The following is a 16,757-nucleotide window of genomic DNA, read 5'->3' on the forward strand; positions in this document are numbered from 1 at the left end:
ATGATGACATTGGATCATTTACAACAACATGGATGGACCTTGATAACATTATACTGAGCAAAATAAGTAAATCAGAAGTAACTAAGAACTATATGATTCCATACATAGGTGGGACATAAAAATGAGACTCAGAGACATGGACAAGAGTGTGGTGGTTTCAAAGTGTGGGGAGGAGATGGAGGGGGTTGGGGGAAGGGAGGGGCACAAAGAAAACCAGTTAGAAGGTGACGAAGACAATTTGACTTCGGGTGATGGGAATACAGCATAATCAAATGTCAAAATAACCTAGAGATGTTCTCTCTGAACATATGTACTCTGATTTATCAATGTCACCCCATTAAAATAAAAAAATAAAGAGAAATAAGCTAGTTTCTAAAGGGATAATTGAGGGAAACTCAGTGTTTTGTATATTGTTTAGTCTGTAGGTACAAGTGAGTTTTCAAAAGACCACTCTTGCCAACTATTAGTGTTGAATAGAGCTACGATGCTTAGGCTATGGCACACTGCTTTGTCATACAAATTCAAAAGGTAAAACTTTGTCAGTAGAGACAGTTCTATAATACAAAAAGATTCCCAAGCTCAAGGCTTCCATGGTATGAAAAGTCCTAGTACAATATTATTGTAGCTGAATGAAAATCACCAACTTTTAGTTCAAAAATTTTGTCAGTGTGATCAGAGGGGCAATGTAGGGCAAAAGGATTAACTATTTTGAGTGTTTGGTGTCAGGCAAGTTATACACATTACCCATTTGATTTTCACAACACAATGAGGTAACTTTTTTTTTATAGTACAGATAAGAAAACATGCACAAAAAGATTACATGAATTGTCCACTGGCAGGAAGTAATGATGATAAATGATGAAATTTTAATTCAGACATGCTTCAAAGCCTGTGTCATGCTACTTCCAAGTGTCTGAAAAACTGCTTAACTTGAATCCATGTTAACACAATAAATTAAAATTTAAAGAAAAATAAAAATAAAAACTGCTCAAGAATAAAGGATGAGGATGAATAAATAGATTAAGAAGGCTACTACTTTGAGAAGCCCTACCTCTATAGAATAAAGCCAGCCGAATAATTACTACTCCATTCTCTCCAGGTTCTATGATGATGTCACTAATTCAAGGTTACTGGGTGGAAAATGTATGGTATAGAATTCCTCTCCAGGAAAAGAGAGAAAACACCTATGTTTAGAGCAAAAAGTAATGGTGTTTCTGAGAGGAATGTACCAATTTTTTTTATTATAGCTAGATTTGAAGAGGCTAGACTTGGAATTCCCCCACTAAGAAAGGTAGATTTTTGCTATTTTTTTTTCCTGAAGCTGGAAACAGGGAGAGAGAGTCAGACAGACTCCCGCATATGCCCGACCGGCATCCACCGGGCATGCCCACCAGGGGCGATGCTCTGCCTCTCCGGGGCATCGCTCTGCTGCGACCAGAGCCACTCTAGCGCCTGGGGCAGAGGCCAAGGAGCCATCCCCAGCACCCGGTCCATCTTTGCTCCAATGGAGCATTGGCTGCGGGAGGGGAAGAGAGAGACAGAGAGGAAGGGGGGGTGGAGAAGCAAATGGGCGCTTCTCCTATGTGCCCTGGCCGGGAATCGAACCCAGGTCCCCCGCACGCCAGGCCAACGCTCTACCACTGAGCCAACTGGCCAGGGCAATTTTTGCTATTTGTAATAACAAGTAACTTGGAATGAATAATTATGCATTTCTTCTGCTCATAATCCAGCACCTCCCAAATCACACATCTGACTGTCAAACATCTTTTTTCTATTACTGGCGACAACAGTATGACTACTGCTGATAAAAGCAAACAGAATGTGAACTCTGGGCTCTCCCTACTACTTTGGGATTTTATGTTCAATTTTATTCACAATAACAATTATAAACGCTGAAGAGATGAAGGGTTGTGTCACTATTTTGCATTTTAAACTTTGCTTGTTATTAGATATTATACTCAGAACATCAAATGTTTCCTGCTATGATTGTACATTAATTAACACCAGAATAATACATTTTATAAAACTGGGAAAGGGGGGAGTAGCAGTATTAGTTGTATTAGTAGTATTAATATAAACTCTATCCTGAACCCCATCCCTATTATAATACAACTACTATTTTTAAACTGCCACCACTACCAACATTAAAGATTCTGTTTAGAATTATAGTTGAGATCAAATTTCAATTGTGAGAATAAGGAATATATGGCCCCTAGAAGAGTCTTTCCAGAACCCATAAGAGGAAGAGTAAAGAAAGTTTGAAGTCTATAGCCAAAGAATATTATTTCCCCCCCTCAAGATCTGAACTTTTAATGGGCCCTGATCTGACAGTGACTGATTCCAGAGTTTTCCATCAACAAAGAGGAAAACACAGACACCGTACGGAAAGCAAGTTTAAACAACAGCACTTGTTTTCACCTTTCTTTTAAGACACCCAAAAACAGTGCAGCTTACTTTTTTTTTTGTTTCGTTAGTTGGTTATAATATCTTTTTCTCAAGGACATACAGGAGTAATGGTAAACAAACAAAAAAAGACAAGTGGAGGAGTATATTAAGTGCTCTGTTGAAGGCCAGGTATATGGAAGTAGGCAGTAAAGTTAGAATGAAGGCAGAAAAGTCTGAAAACACTTCCTGGTCATCTAAGGTAAGAGTCTAGGGTCTCTCATGAATTTTTTCCTCAAAGGAGAGAGAACAGAGAAAGAGAAATGGCCTAGATCCACAACAAAGTCTACTTAACATGGACATACACATACAAAAAAACCTACCCATGAAAGCGTACTTCTTTCATCAAAAGAAAAAATGGCCTGACCAGGCAGTGGTGCAGTGGATAGAGCATCAGACTGAGATGCAGAGGACCCGGGTTTGAGATCCCGAGGTTGCCAGCTTGAGTGCAGGCTCATCTGGTTTGAGCAAAGCTCACCAGATTGGACCGAAAGTCACTGGCTCACTCAGTCTGCTGTGGCCTCCCAGTCAAGGCACATATGAGAAAGCAATCAATGAACAACTAAGATGCTGCAACAAAGAATTGATACTTCTCATCTCTCTCCCTTTCTGTCTGTCCCTCTCTGTGACTCTGTCTCTGTCACTAAATAAATAAAAATTTAAAAAATGTGTCTCCAACTCTGACATTTTCACGTCTTAGGATTTGGAGTGAGGGAATGAAAAGGCAAGTAGATGCCTGCTTCTGGCATTCTTTAACTGTCCTTGATCTGAAGGCTTTTAATGTTTTTCTTGGTAACTAGCCCAATTACTCTGACCTGAGCTTTATCCATTACTGAAATTTTCTTCATGGCTAAAGTATCCTATTATATTGGTAAACACAATGTATATTGAGAGAGAGAGATAGAAAAAGAAGGCAGGAAAAAATACTTTGTGTGTGTGTTTATTTAGAGGAGAGAGTTATAAAACTTCATTTAATTATATTCATTATCCCTTGACTTTTCTTTTTGAGTTGTATTTATCAAAACGTTTTTATGATAAAAAACCTTAGCAATATAAAGTTTTATTTTGTTATTTTTTATCAGAAGTACAGTTTCTTATGTTTCAAAGATTGAGATGTTAATGAGTGCAATAAAACATTATTCTTTACTGATTATTATTAATTATATATGAATCATCAGGCTTTCATGAAAATTAAATAAAGTGATGATTGCACGTGATTATCTTTTCATATTCTGCAGGCATTTTTCGCAAAACATTATATCTTTTTGTACACTAAAAGCTTAAAATAAATATTTAAATAATTTTAAGTAATGGGATCTGGATGCTAAACTAACAGAAAAACATCATCAGGGGAAAGATTATAAAAAGTAAACAAATTTCTACCACAGATACATTCTACTTGTCACTTGAACTACAAATCTAACAAGCTCTGCATTTCTAAATTTCCTAGATAAAATCTAACCAAACTCCTACTTTCAAAATCTATATAACCTGCCAAAGATATGCATACCTCTTGTATGTAGTTATTTTTCTCCAAGATGGAAAGAGCAACAGCTGCACACTCCAGTGTAGACAGGCACCTATTAGTTGGTTGCGTCCGAATTACATACTGACTAGAAATGCTAGTTTTTAACTGCACCTGAAACCAAAAACAGGATAGAATGTAATTTTTGCTTCAAGTTTAAAACTATAAATTCTGTATTTTAAATAATAATTACTTTAATTCCCTTCTGAAATTACCAGCTTAGAAATATTAAGCATTTCAATATTCTTTACACACAATATCCTTATATTACTGTCAAATAGTACAGGAGGATATTTTCACATATATCTGACAAAGAAAATATACCCAGAATACATACAAATTCCTACAAGTCAAAAATAGATAAACTAAAAGCCCCCTCTCAGTGGGTGAAACAGTGGATACATACTTCACAAAGAAAACATAAGAATGGCAAATAGGTTGTGTAAAAAGACTCAACATGATTTAATGTAAATTAAAATCACAGTGATATAACATTTCATACTCACCAGAACAGTTAAAGTCAAAAAGACTAACAGCACCAACTAGTGGAAGTAAAAATAGTTTAATCACTCTGTATAATTTATTTTATTGTTTGTACCCATTATGTCTTACTATAAACTGATAGATGTATATCTGTGTGGATATGAGAGTGGTTAAACATAACTTTTTTATTTATTTTTATTTTATTTATAGTGAGAGGGAGAGAGACAGGAACAAAGAGAGATGAGAAGTATCAACTTGTAGTTGTGTGACTTGAGTTGTTCATTAATTGCTTCTCATACATGGCCTTGGCTGGGGGCTCAAGCCAAGCCAGTGACCTCTTGCTCAAGTCAGCAACCTTGGGATCATGTCAATGACCCCATGCTCAGGCCAGTAACTTTGCACATAAACTGGATGAGTCCACATTCAAGCCAGCAACTTCAGAATTTTGAACCTAGGACTCAGCATCCCAGGCTAATGCTCTATCCACTGTACCACTACTGGTCAGCCGAAAGTATCTCTTTTTAGATAAAAGGTATCATACTATAATTATTTTATTCAGTAAGACAATATTTTACCTGAGACCTAACAACTGAGACAAAGTCAGACATGAGAAAGGCAATGAAAATTTGGCCTTGGCCTTAGCCGATTGTCTCAGTGGGAGGCGTGTGGATTCCCAGGTTCGATTCTGGGTCAGGGCACACAGAAGCAGCGACCATCTGCTTCTCTACTTCTCTCCTCCCCCTTCTCTCTCACTTTCTTCTCCTGAAACCATGGCTTGGTTGGAGCATGTTGGCCCCGGGTGCTGAGGATGGTTCCATGGCCTTGCCTCAGGCCCTAAAATAGCTCAGTTGCTTGCTTGACAACTGAGCAACAGCCCAGGATGGGCAGCGCATCACCTAGTAGGAGGCTTGCCAGGTGGATTCCCGTTGGCGTGCATCCAGGAGTCTGTCTGCCTCCCGCTTCTCACTTAAGAAAAAAAAATTGGCCTTTAAGATTCCTATTTTAATTAAATTCAAGCCTTCTTATACTCATAAAGCCATATTCCAAGCCCACACTCTGATGAGTCACCCTTAAACATGTATAGATAGATGATCATTTCAGTTTTTACTCATAAAATATGTAAGCATGGGAATTGAAGGTAGTGATGTCTAAGTATTAACATATAGAAATTTTATAAATTGGATGTTCTTTCTTAATTTTGGGTATCTCTAAAGTTCTAATGAGTTTCTCATTCCCTTATACCATCAAACCTCTCCAAAACATGACATCTTTCCCTCAATTCTTTCCCTCCTTTGTTTCTTGTACAGTTCCCCATGATGAGAAATACAGTTCTTTGATTAGAATTGTTTTTTGTTCAAATAATTTTCCTCTACAACTTGTTTCTTTCATCCTCAGAAAAAGGAAGAGAGGAGAAGAGAAGAAGAAGAAAGAATGGGAGAGGGGAAGAGAAGGAAAAGAAGAGAGAAAGGAAGAGACATGGAGAGAAAAGCAAACTGAGTACTGTATCATAAAATATTCACTACAAAATGTATTTGGTTTTGAAACATATCCTCAGCATATTTGACTAAAAATGTTTTAGATGAGATCATATTAAAACTATTATCCATCTCTAAACAAAATGAAAAATGGATTCAGGCAGGGAAAGAAATAGAAACAAATAATTGAGAAACATTTATAATAATATAGAAAAGCCTATAATTAAATAACTACAAGAATAATTTATAATGTAGATCAATGATCATTACTAATGGCTTTAACATTACATTAGATCAAATACTTATATCTAACAAAATAGACTTTAAAACAAAAGCTATCATAGGAGATAAGTAAGGTCACTATATAATGATAAAGAGAACAATTCAACAGGAAGATATAACTATTATAAATATCTATGTGCCTAACATAGGAGCACCAAAATTTATAGAGCAGATTTTGATGGACATAAAGGGTGAGATCAACAGCAATACTATATATAATAGTAGGGGATTTTAATACCCCACTAACATCAATGGATAGATCCTCAAGAAATAATATTAAGAAAGAAAGAGCAGACTTAAAAGATACACTAGATCAACTGGATTTAATAGATATCTTCAGAACCTTTCACCCCAAAGCAGCAGAATATACATTCTTTTCAAGTGTTCATGGTACCTTCTATAGGATAGACCACATACTAGAACACAAAATGAGTCTCAATAAATTTAAGATTAAAATCGTATCAAGCATTTTCTCTGATCGCAATGGCAAACTAGAAATCAACTACAATAGAAAAACTGAAAAACATTCAAACACTTGAAGGCAAAACAGCATGTTATTAAATAATGAATGGGTTAACAATGAGATCAAAGAAAGTAAAAAATTTCCTTGAAACAAATGAAAATGAACATAAAACAACTCAAAATTTATGGGACACAGCAAAAGCAGTCCTGAGAGGGAAGTTCATAACATTACAGGCATACCTTAAGAAGCAAAAAAAAGCCCAAATAAACAACCTAACCCTAGGTCTAAAAGAACTAGAAAAAGAACAACAAACAAACCCCAGCAGAAGTAGAAGAAAGAAAATAATAAAGATCAGAGCAGAAATAAGTGACATAGAGGCTAAAAAAACAATACAGAAGAATAATGAAACCAAGAGCTGATTCTTTAAAAAAGTAACAAGATTGAATAACCTTTAACCGACTCACCAAGAAAAAAAGAGAGGACTCAAATAAAATTAAAAATGAGAGTGGAGAAGTAACAACTGACACAGCAGAAATACAAAGGATTGTAAGAAAATACTATGAAGAAATATATGCCAAAAAATTAGACAACCTAGGCGAAATGGACAAATTCCTCAAAACATATAATCTTTCAAAAATCAATCTGGAATAATTAGAAAACCTAAATAGACCAATTTCATCAAATGAGATTGAAACAGTTATCAAAAATACTCCCAACAAACAGAAGTCATGGGCCAGATGGCTTCACAGGTGAATTTTACCAAATATTCAAAAAAGAACTAACTCTTATCTTTCTCAAGCTATTTCAAAAAATTCATGAGGAGGGAAAACTTCCAAGCTCCTTTTATGAGGTGAGCATAATCCTCATTCCAAAAACAGGCAAAGACACTACAAAGAAAGAAAAATATAGAACAATATCCCTGATGAACTAAGATGCTAAAATTTTCAACAAAATATTAGCAAACAGGATCCAGCAATACATGAAAAAAATCATACATCATGATCAAGTGGGATTTATTCTTGGGAGGCAAGGCTGGTATAATATTCACAAAATAATCAATGTGATTCACCACATAAACAAAAAGAAGAAGAAAAATCACATGATAATATCAATAGATGCAGAAAAAACATTTGATAAAATCCAGCACCCATTCATGATCAAAACTCTCAGCAAAGTGGGAATACATGGAACATACCTCAACATGATAAAGGCCATCTATGACAAACCCAAGGCCAACATCATACTCAATGGGCAAAAATTAAAAGCAATCTCCTTAATCAGGAACAAGGCAGGGGTGCCCCTTTTCACTACTCCTATTCAAAATAGTCCTGGAAGTCCTAGCCACAGCAATCAGACATAAAAAAGAAATAAAAGGCATCCAAATTGAAAAAGAAGATGTAAAACTATCATTTGTTGATGATATCATACTGTACATAGAAAACCTTAAAGCAGGGGTCACCAAACTATGGCCCGCGGGCTGCATGCGACCCCCTGAGTCCATTTATCTGGCCCCCACTGCACTTCGGAAAGGGGCACCTCTTTCATTGTTGGTCAGTGAGAGGAGCACATTGACCATACCATTAGCCAAAAGCAGGCCCATTATTCCCACTGAAATACTGGTCAGTTAGTTGATTTAAATTTACTTGTTCTTTATTTTAAATATTGTATTTGTTCCCATTTTGTTTTTGTTTTTTTGACTTTAAAATATGATATGTGCAGTGTGCATAGGGATTTGTTCATAGTTATTTTTATACTCTGACCCTCCAACGGTCTGAGGGACAGTGAACTGGACCCCTACGTACAAAGTTTGGGGACCCCTGCCCTAAAGTCTCAGTCAAAAAACTATTAGACCTGACAAATAAATTTGGAAAAGTAGCAGGGTATAGAATTAATACACAGAAATCAGAGGCATGGCCCTGTCCGGTTGGCTCAGTGGTAGAGCGTCGGCCTGGTGTACAGGAGTCCCGGATTCGATTTCCGGCCAGGGCACACAGGAGAAGCGCCATCTGCTTCTCCACCCCTCCTCCCCCTCTCCTTCCTCTCTGTCCCTCTCTTACCCTCCTGCAGTTAAGGCTCCATTGGAGCAAAAATGGCCCAGGTGCTGAGAATGGCTTTGTGGCCTCTGCCTCAGGAGCTAGGATGGCTCTGGATGCAACAGAGTGACGCCCCAGAGGGGCAGAGCATCGCCCCCTGGTGGGCATGCCGGGTGGATCCCGGTCGGGCACATGCGGGAGTCTGTCTGACCGCCTTCCGGTTTCCAGCTTTGGAAAAATGCAAAAAAAAAAAAAAAAAAAAGAAATCAGAGGCATTTTATAAACCAACAATGAAGTGTCAGAAAGAGAAATAAAGGAAACAATTTCCTTCAGTATTGCAACAACAAAAAAAATAAAGTACCTAGGAGTAAATTTAACAAAGGAGGTTAAAGACTTCTACTCAGAAAATTATAAAAAATTGATAAAAGAATTCAAGGAAAATACAAACAAGTGGGAGCATATACCATGTTCAAGGTTAGGAAGAATAAACATCATTAAAATGTTTATATTACTCAAAGCAATTTATAAATTCAGTGCAATACCAAATTAAAATACCAATGACATACTTCAAAGATATAGAAAACATATTCCAAAAATTTATATAGAACCAAAAGAGAATACAAATAGCCTGAGCAATCTTGAAAAAGAAGAATAAAGTGGGAGGTACCACACTTCCTGATATTAAGTTATACACAAGGTCATTGTACTGAAAACAGCTTGGTACTGGAATAAGAACAGGCATATAGATTAATGGAACAGAACAGAGAACCCAGAAATAAACCCATACCTTTATGAACAATTGATATTTGACAAAGGAGGTAAGAGCATACAATGGAGTAAAGACAGTTTCTTTAACAAATGGTATTGGGAAAATTGGACAGCTACCTGCAAAAAAATGAAACTAGACCACCAACTTACACCATGCACAAAAATAAACTTAAAATGGATAAAGGACTTAAATGTAAATCGTGAAACCATAAGTATCCTAACAAGATACCTTATGCAGTAAGCTCACCAACATCTATCGCAGCAATATCTTTGCTGATTTATCTCCACGGGCAAGTAAAATAAAACACAGGATAAACAAATGGGACTATATCAAACTAAAAAGCTTTTGTATAGCTAAAGAAAATATAAACAGAATAAAAAGACAGACCACAGAATGGGAGAACATATTTGACAATACGTCTGATAAGGGGTTAATAACCAAAATTTATAAAGAACTTGTAAAACTCAACACCAGGAAGACAATCCAATCAAAAAAATGGGCAAAAGAAATGAATAGACAATTCTCCTAAGAGGACATACAGATGGCCATTAGATAGATGAAAAAATGTTCACCATCACTAATCACTAGAGAAATGCAAATTAAAACCACAATGAGATACCACCTCACTTTAGTCAGAATGGCATTCATTAACAAAACAACATAAGATAGGTGGTGGCGAGGATGTGGAGAAAAGGGAACCCTCTTGCACTGCTGGTGAGAATGCAGACTGGTGCAGCCACTGTGGAAAATAGTATGGATATGTCTCAAAAAATTAAAAATGGATCTGTGTTTTGACCCAGTCATCCCACTTTTACAAATATATCTCAAGAATACCATATCACCAACTGAAAAAAAAGGAAATGCACCCCCATGTTTATGGCAGCATTGTTCACAATAGTGAAGATCTGGAAACAGCCTAAGTGTCCATCAGTGGACAAGTGGATTAAAAAGCAGTGATATATATATATATATATATATATATATATATAGATATATATATATAGATATATATAGATATACATACACACACAATGGAATACTATGGGGCCAAGAAAAAGAAGGAAATATTACCTTTTGCAACAACATGAATGAACCTGGAAACTATTATGTTAAGGTAAATAAGCCAGGCAAAGAAAGAAAAGTATCATATGACCTCATTCATTTGAGGAATCCAAGGATCAATGAGAACTTAGGAATAGAATTGAGACAGAGGAGGGATGAAAGGGAAGAGAGGAAAAGAGGACAGAGGGAATGAGGATGATAGGATGGAATAAACCTGAAGGGAAAGAGGGAGGGTACTGTTGGGATGGGGGCAAGGGAGATGTTGAAGGAAATAAAGGGGAAGGGGATGCATTTCAGGCAACACTAGAATCTATGTAAACACAATTAATTAAAAAAAACTACTGGACCTGAAAAATGAATTCAGCAAGGTGGCAGAATATAAAATTAATATTCAGAAATCAGTGGCATTTTTATACACCAAAAGTGAACTGTCTGAAAGGAGACGTCACGGAAATGGCGCCGTGAGCAGCACGTCCGACAGATCTCCCCAAAATCACAACAAATTTATCAACTAGAAACAGAAAAATTTATCCTCTGAGCATTCCGGAGTTCCACACAAACTGAAAGCGAAAGGACTGTTATCACTTGAATCTGAGAAACGAGGGTGTAGAGGAAGCTACCGCAGGGACGTTCATTCAAGCTGAGGAGGGAGATTTCAAACTATCAGTTACATTGAAAAAAAAACAGGTACTAAAGCTCATGGACCTTGGACATAGAGCAGCGGTTCTCAACCTGTGGGTCACGACCCCAGCGGGGTTGCCTAAAGCCATTGGAAAATACATAATGCATATCGGGTATTTACATTCTGAATCATAACTGTAGCAAAATTACAGTTATAAAGTAGACATCAAAATTATTTTTTGGTTTGGGGTCACTGCAACATGAGGAACTGTAGTGTGGAGTCACGGCATTAGAAAGGTTGAGAACCACTGACATAGAGGAAAATTTATGAATTTGATCCCAATGGCAAGGGAAGTAAAGGCAAAAATAAATGAATTGCACTATATCAAACTAAAAAGCTTCTGCACAGCAAAAGAAGCTGACAACAAAACAAATAGGCAGTCAATCAAATGGGAGATGATACTTGCAAACAAGAACTCCAATAAGAAGTTAATATTCAAAATATATTAAAAAAAACTTACAAATCTCAGCAACAAACAGGCAATCCAATTAAAAAATGGGAAGAGGTCATAAACAGACACTTCTCCCAAGAGGACATACAAATGGCCAACAGGTATATGAAAAGATGCTCATCTTTACTAGCTATTAGAGAAATGCAAATCAAAACTATGAGATACCACCTCACACCTGTTAAATTGGCTATTATTAAAAAAAAACAGATAATAACAAGTGTTGGAGAGGCTGTGGAGAAAAGGAACCTTCCATTTGCTGCTGGGGGAATGTAAATTAGTACAACCATTATGGAAGTAAGTATGGTGGTTCCTCAAAATATTAACAATAGAATTACCATGTGACCCTGCAATCCCTCTACTGGATATCTACCCCCAAAACTCAAAAACATTGGTACGTAAAGACACATTCTCCTGCGTGTTCATTGCAGCATTACTCACAGTGGCCAAGATATGAAAACAACCAAAGTGTCCCTCGATAGAGGACTGGATAAAAAAGATGTGGTACATATATATATACAATGGTATGCTACTCAGCCATAAGAAATGATGACATAGTGACATTGATGACAACATAGATGGACCTTGAGAACATTACACTGAGTGAAATATATAGATCAGATAAAGCTAATAACTGTATGATTTCACACATAGGTGGAATATAAAACTGAGAGTCATGCACACAGATAAAAGTGAGGTGGTTTACCAGGGGGAAGGGAGTGTGAGGGAGGAGGGCAGGGACTTGAGTGAATGGGGAGTGGGTAGAAGGGAGGGGTAGGGTGTAAAGAGCGACAAATATAAGATTACAAAGAATGTTTTGAGTTCGGGTGATGGGTATACAACATAATCAACAGTTCAAATGCTATAGAAATGTTTCCCTGAAGCCTATGCACTCTTATTGATCAAAATCACTGTTAATTATCTAAATAAAAAAAATCTTAGTAGTTCAACAACAATTGTTCAGCTACACACGTCAATATTTCACTTTAGGTCAAGATTCCTTTTCACTCACATCCTTACCATCATTTGTATAGTTTGATCTAATTTTTACCAGTTTGCTATATGTAAACTCGTGTCTAATTTTTGTTTTACCTTTTCCTGATAGCTAGCAAGCTAGAATTCCTGGATAAATGTGCCCATCATTCAGTGGCTGTGAGATGTTTAGCCCAGGTAAGTGGGGTAACACCCAGAGGCAGGGCCTAATGTGGTAAAGAAGAGGGAAGAGGCTATCAGGGCCTGGTTGTCAGGGAGCTGCTGAGGTTTGGAAGTAAATCCACATATCCCCTGGGGGAGGAGGCATATTCAGTGGGGGAGGGATGTAGAATGGAGCCAACTGTACAGAGTCCAAGCCCTGTACAGAACCCAGCTATTTCCAGAAGATGGAGATGGGGCCTAGAACAGAGCCTGGAAATTGAGACCTTCCGGATTGACAAGAACAGGATTCATGACAAGGGCCAGTGGCTTCCTCTTTACCCCATCCCATGGGGAAGTGATAAGAGTAACACAAAAGACAACAGTTTGTTGTTAAATACATAACTCTATTGTAAATAGTGAGGGGATATTCAATAAATGTTAGCGTTGTGAGAAGTATGAGGTGTTTTCAAATCCACACATATATACCAATATACAAACACCTCACATATAAGTTATGCTGTATATAAGCTAAATATTACTACCAATAAGATATAAATAATATTTAGTATTTTCCATGACACAGGCATGGTTCTAAGCCTAGTTTTCCCAGGTAATGCTCAGCCTCACCACTGAGGTGATTTAGTAGTGTGGTTACCTGACACATAAAATAATATTCTTGGTGAATCCAAGTCATCAATCTTCTAGATTTGATAGCAAAGAAATAGTTTTTATAAATTCTAGTTCATAATAGAGTTTCTATTGGATAAAAGGAATCACTAGAGTGGGAGTGACAGTGGCTGTGCAGTCCTGTGAATATTAGCTGGGTCCCTGGAGTGTATAACATTATACCAAGGCCATAGAATACTGCTGATGGGCTAGTGATGTCATGCTGAGGTCACGGAACACTGCTGACGCCGTAGCAATAACAGTCCTGGTCTGTGCTTAGCACTGGTCAGAACAGTGAGTTGGTGAAGAGATAAGTCTCTCAAGTGACTTGTTATTGATTGTAATTTGTTTATATTGACTTACTTGTTGTATTTTAATTCATTGTCACCATCTACTGATACTCTCAGAGTAGAGTTAAGTGGGAGAAAGGTACCTGCTTTGAAGAACTCTTTATAGAGTTGAACCATGAAGCCTAAACGGAAAAGGAAACATCCGGACAGCAGCTATTCCATCAAATCTGCAGAAGTGTCAAGAGGTAGGCGTTAAGCGCACTCTCTGGGCACGGCGTAGCCAGGGACTGCTTTCTAAGGAGAGAGAACTCCTTGTTCTCAGGAAAGAGACTGAGAGAGAGGGAGCAAAGGAGATAGAGAGGGGGAGAGAAGTAGGGAGAATGAAAGAGAAAGGAGGGAGGGAGATGTGTGCGTGTTGGTCTTTTTGAGGACCCAGGTAGTCTGAGAATAGAGAAAACTCAGTGGCTGGGTCCTTGTCTCTGTGGCTTAGGACTTGTGCTACCTGTACCGTGTCACTCTGGATTACTCTGTCATAGACATAACAGTTGATTTGCATGATATTTATTAGAAAACTATTTCCCTTTATTTGATTTTTGCCTATTTAAGAAGAAACTTTGTGTCATAGATGTGAGAAAAATATTGGAAAAAAAAGAACTTTGAACACTTAAATCTGGTTGTGTAGGGATGAGAGTATAATGAAATAAAGAATTTTTTTACGCAGGGGTAAAAACAAATTGTTTTGTTTTAGAATGTGAATATGTAAACGTGAACCTCCTATGTGAAATATAGAAAAAATGGGATACACACACACAAAGACAAAACACCCCTTAAATGGAAAACTGAAAGTTTGGTTACTATGGAGATTAAAAGTAAACAAGTAACTGCTATGGCAAAGAGCCACTGCTCAGTGGTGGAGGGGGAGAGAATGGAGCCAATCCCATTGTTCCAAATGGTGGCTCATAGTACTTAAGCAAACCGACCTTTCCAACTTGTTTGAGATTTCTGCATCCTCCAGTGGACCTTTGAAGGAGGATGTCCTCATTTCACTTATAGAAACCATGCATATTTATAGATGTTATTGAGTATAAACTATGAGACAACATGACAAACATTCCCACCTATTCCACTACACACACATATAGAGCATAAATAAGCCAGAAGAAAGGTACTGATACCTGACATAATTGCTCACTAATGAGGAACTAGGTCCAGGTATTTGCATTTCAGAAACACATTATACCCCTAATTCATTAAAGTACATTAGGCTGTAGTGACTATTATACAAATGAATCCATTTCTTACTTAAGTAAGAAATCAGCATATAAGTACAGACCACTAGGGCCAGTCTCTTCAATGAGATTATTCATCAGCCTGAGGTGAAGGAAACTTTGTTATCATTACATGCAGCTTTGGAATAGATACTGAGTTATAAAGATCCTAGTCATCTAGGAAAGAGAGGAACTTCGTGGGGCACATGTGAGGTTGGTATGGATATGCCTGAGAGGAGAAATGGCATTTCCATTCAGTTTTCAATATATAAACATAATCACACCGTTGAACTACCTCCAAGGGAAGGTAAAATAAAATATTGTTGTATGTGCAGGAAGAAAGGAGACAGCAGTGCTTGTACCATTAACAAAAAAACTACTTTGTACAAATCCAGTCACCCCAGATATGTGCTGACATAATGTATATTACTACGCATAAATTCTATTTCATATCCATGAAGATGGAGACTGTGTTTACTGACCATATTACATAGTCAGCTCATACTGTTTAAAGGACAGAGATCAGTAAACAAATGAAAAACATGAACCCCACCACTATTGTTGTTACTAATTTCTGAACATCTTTAGGATGAGATGATTTGCAGCATAGACTTACAGCAGTAGCTCTAACTCAAGACAAGAAAGCATGGGTGGCTTCTTCTTCATCATCAGACTTCTTATCCAGCATCTCTTCTAAACACAACTGTTGACGTTAAGGAATAACTACTGAATACGATGTAAAGGCAGCAGGGATGAACTGAGTGAGTCTGCCCAGCAGTTGGTACAAGGCTGCCCAGGACAAAAAGAACCTCAGATGCCTGGCATCAGCAGGGGAAGCAATAAATTCCAAGGGGAATACACTTAAGGGATTAGAGCACGCCCAAGAAGATCAGAGAAGAACAGTGTTATATTTGTGGAAATAATGGGAGAGGAACTAAAAGGGATGAGAGTTTTTAAAAGAAACTTTGAGAATATGTGATTATGAGAAAATCAAGGGCATGGTATATGACCAGGAAGGTGTGAAAGCACTAATAAATAAAAACAGGCCAAAAGTGCCAGGAGCCTGGAGAACAGAACTTTAGGTAGAACCCAGAGATACCTAGTCAAAGAGCACATCACATTCAATATATTCATACGCAATTTTTACAGTCATATTCATCCCTCATCGGACCCATTGGCACCCATGATTCCTCATCATTTATTTCTGTATATTCTCCTACATGCATCTAAATTCTCCACAGTATATTTTTATCCTAATATACAAAGAATTATTATTTCCTTTACTCTTAAAATCTAGATTATTTATTTCTCTTTTTAAATTGTATTGAAATAGACGGGCACAATATAAACTCTGTGTCTGTTCCTCTCATTCTTAATTATATTTGTGTAATTGAGCTAAGATACAGGTAGATTAAGTTTGTTCATTTTTGGCATATATATAATATTGCATGTATATAATTTCTTTATTGATTACACTTTGGTAATCTTTGATTTGTTTTCACTCTGGGGCTATAAGGAATAAAAATGTTTTAACACTCCATTATATTGATTTGCAAAATGGAACATTTATCAGTTTGATGAATGTTTAAGAATTAAATTGCTAGACCTTAGTTGCTATAGTCTACACCAGGGGTAGTCAACCTTTTTATACCTACCGCCCACTTTTGTATCTGTTACTAGTAAAATTTTCTAACCGCCCACCAGTTCCACAGTAATGGTGATTTATAAAGTAGGG

General features: G+C 37.1%; 1 protein-coding gene across 1 annotated transcript in view; it reads right to left on the minus strand.

The window, feature by feature from the left end:
* DTWD2 (DTW domain containing 2) overlaps nt 1-16,757 on the minus strand; it is a 137,372-nt gene that overhangs the window by 13,511 nt on the left and 107,104 nt on the right. Inside the window, exons 5-8 of the mRNA XM_066273814.1 lie at nt 13,828-13,936; nt 11,120-11,174; nt 8,728-8,805; nt 3,953-4,081 (exon numbers count right to left, since the gene is read on the minus strand). Of these exons, the coding sequence (XP_066129911.1) occupies nt 3,953-4,081; nt 8,728-8,805; nt 11,120-11,174; nt 13,828-13,936 (371 nt within the window). The remainder of the gene's footprint in view (nt 1-3,952; nt 4,082-8,727; nt 8,806-11,119; nt 11,175-13,827; nt 13,937-16,757) is intronic.

This window comes from Saccopteryx bilineata, chromosome 4 (assembly GCF_036850765.1).
Source record: "Saccopteryx bilineata isolate mSacBil1 chromosome 4, mSacBil1_pri_phased_curated, whole genome shotgun sequence".
NCBI lineage: Eukaryota > Metazoa > Chordata > Mammalia > Chiroptera > Emballonuridae > Saccopteryx > Saccopteryx bilineata.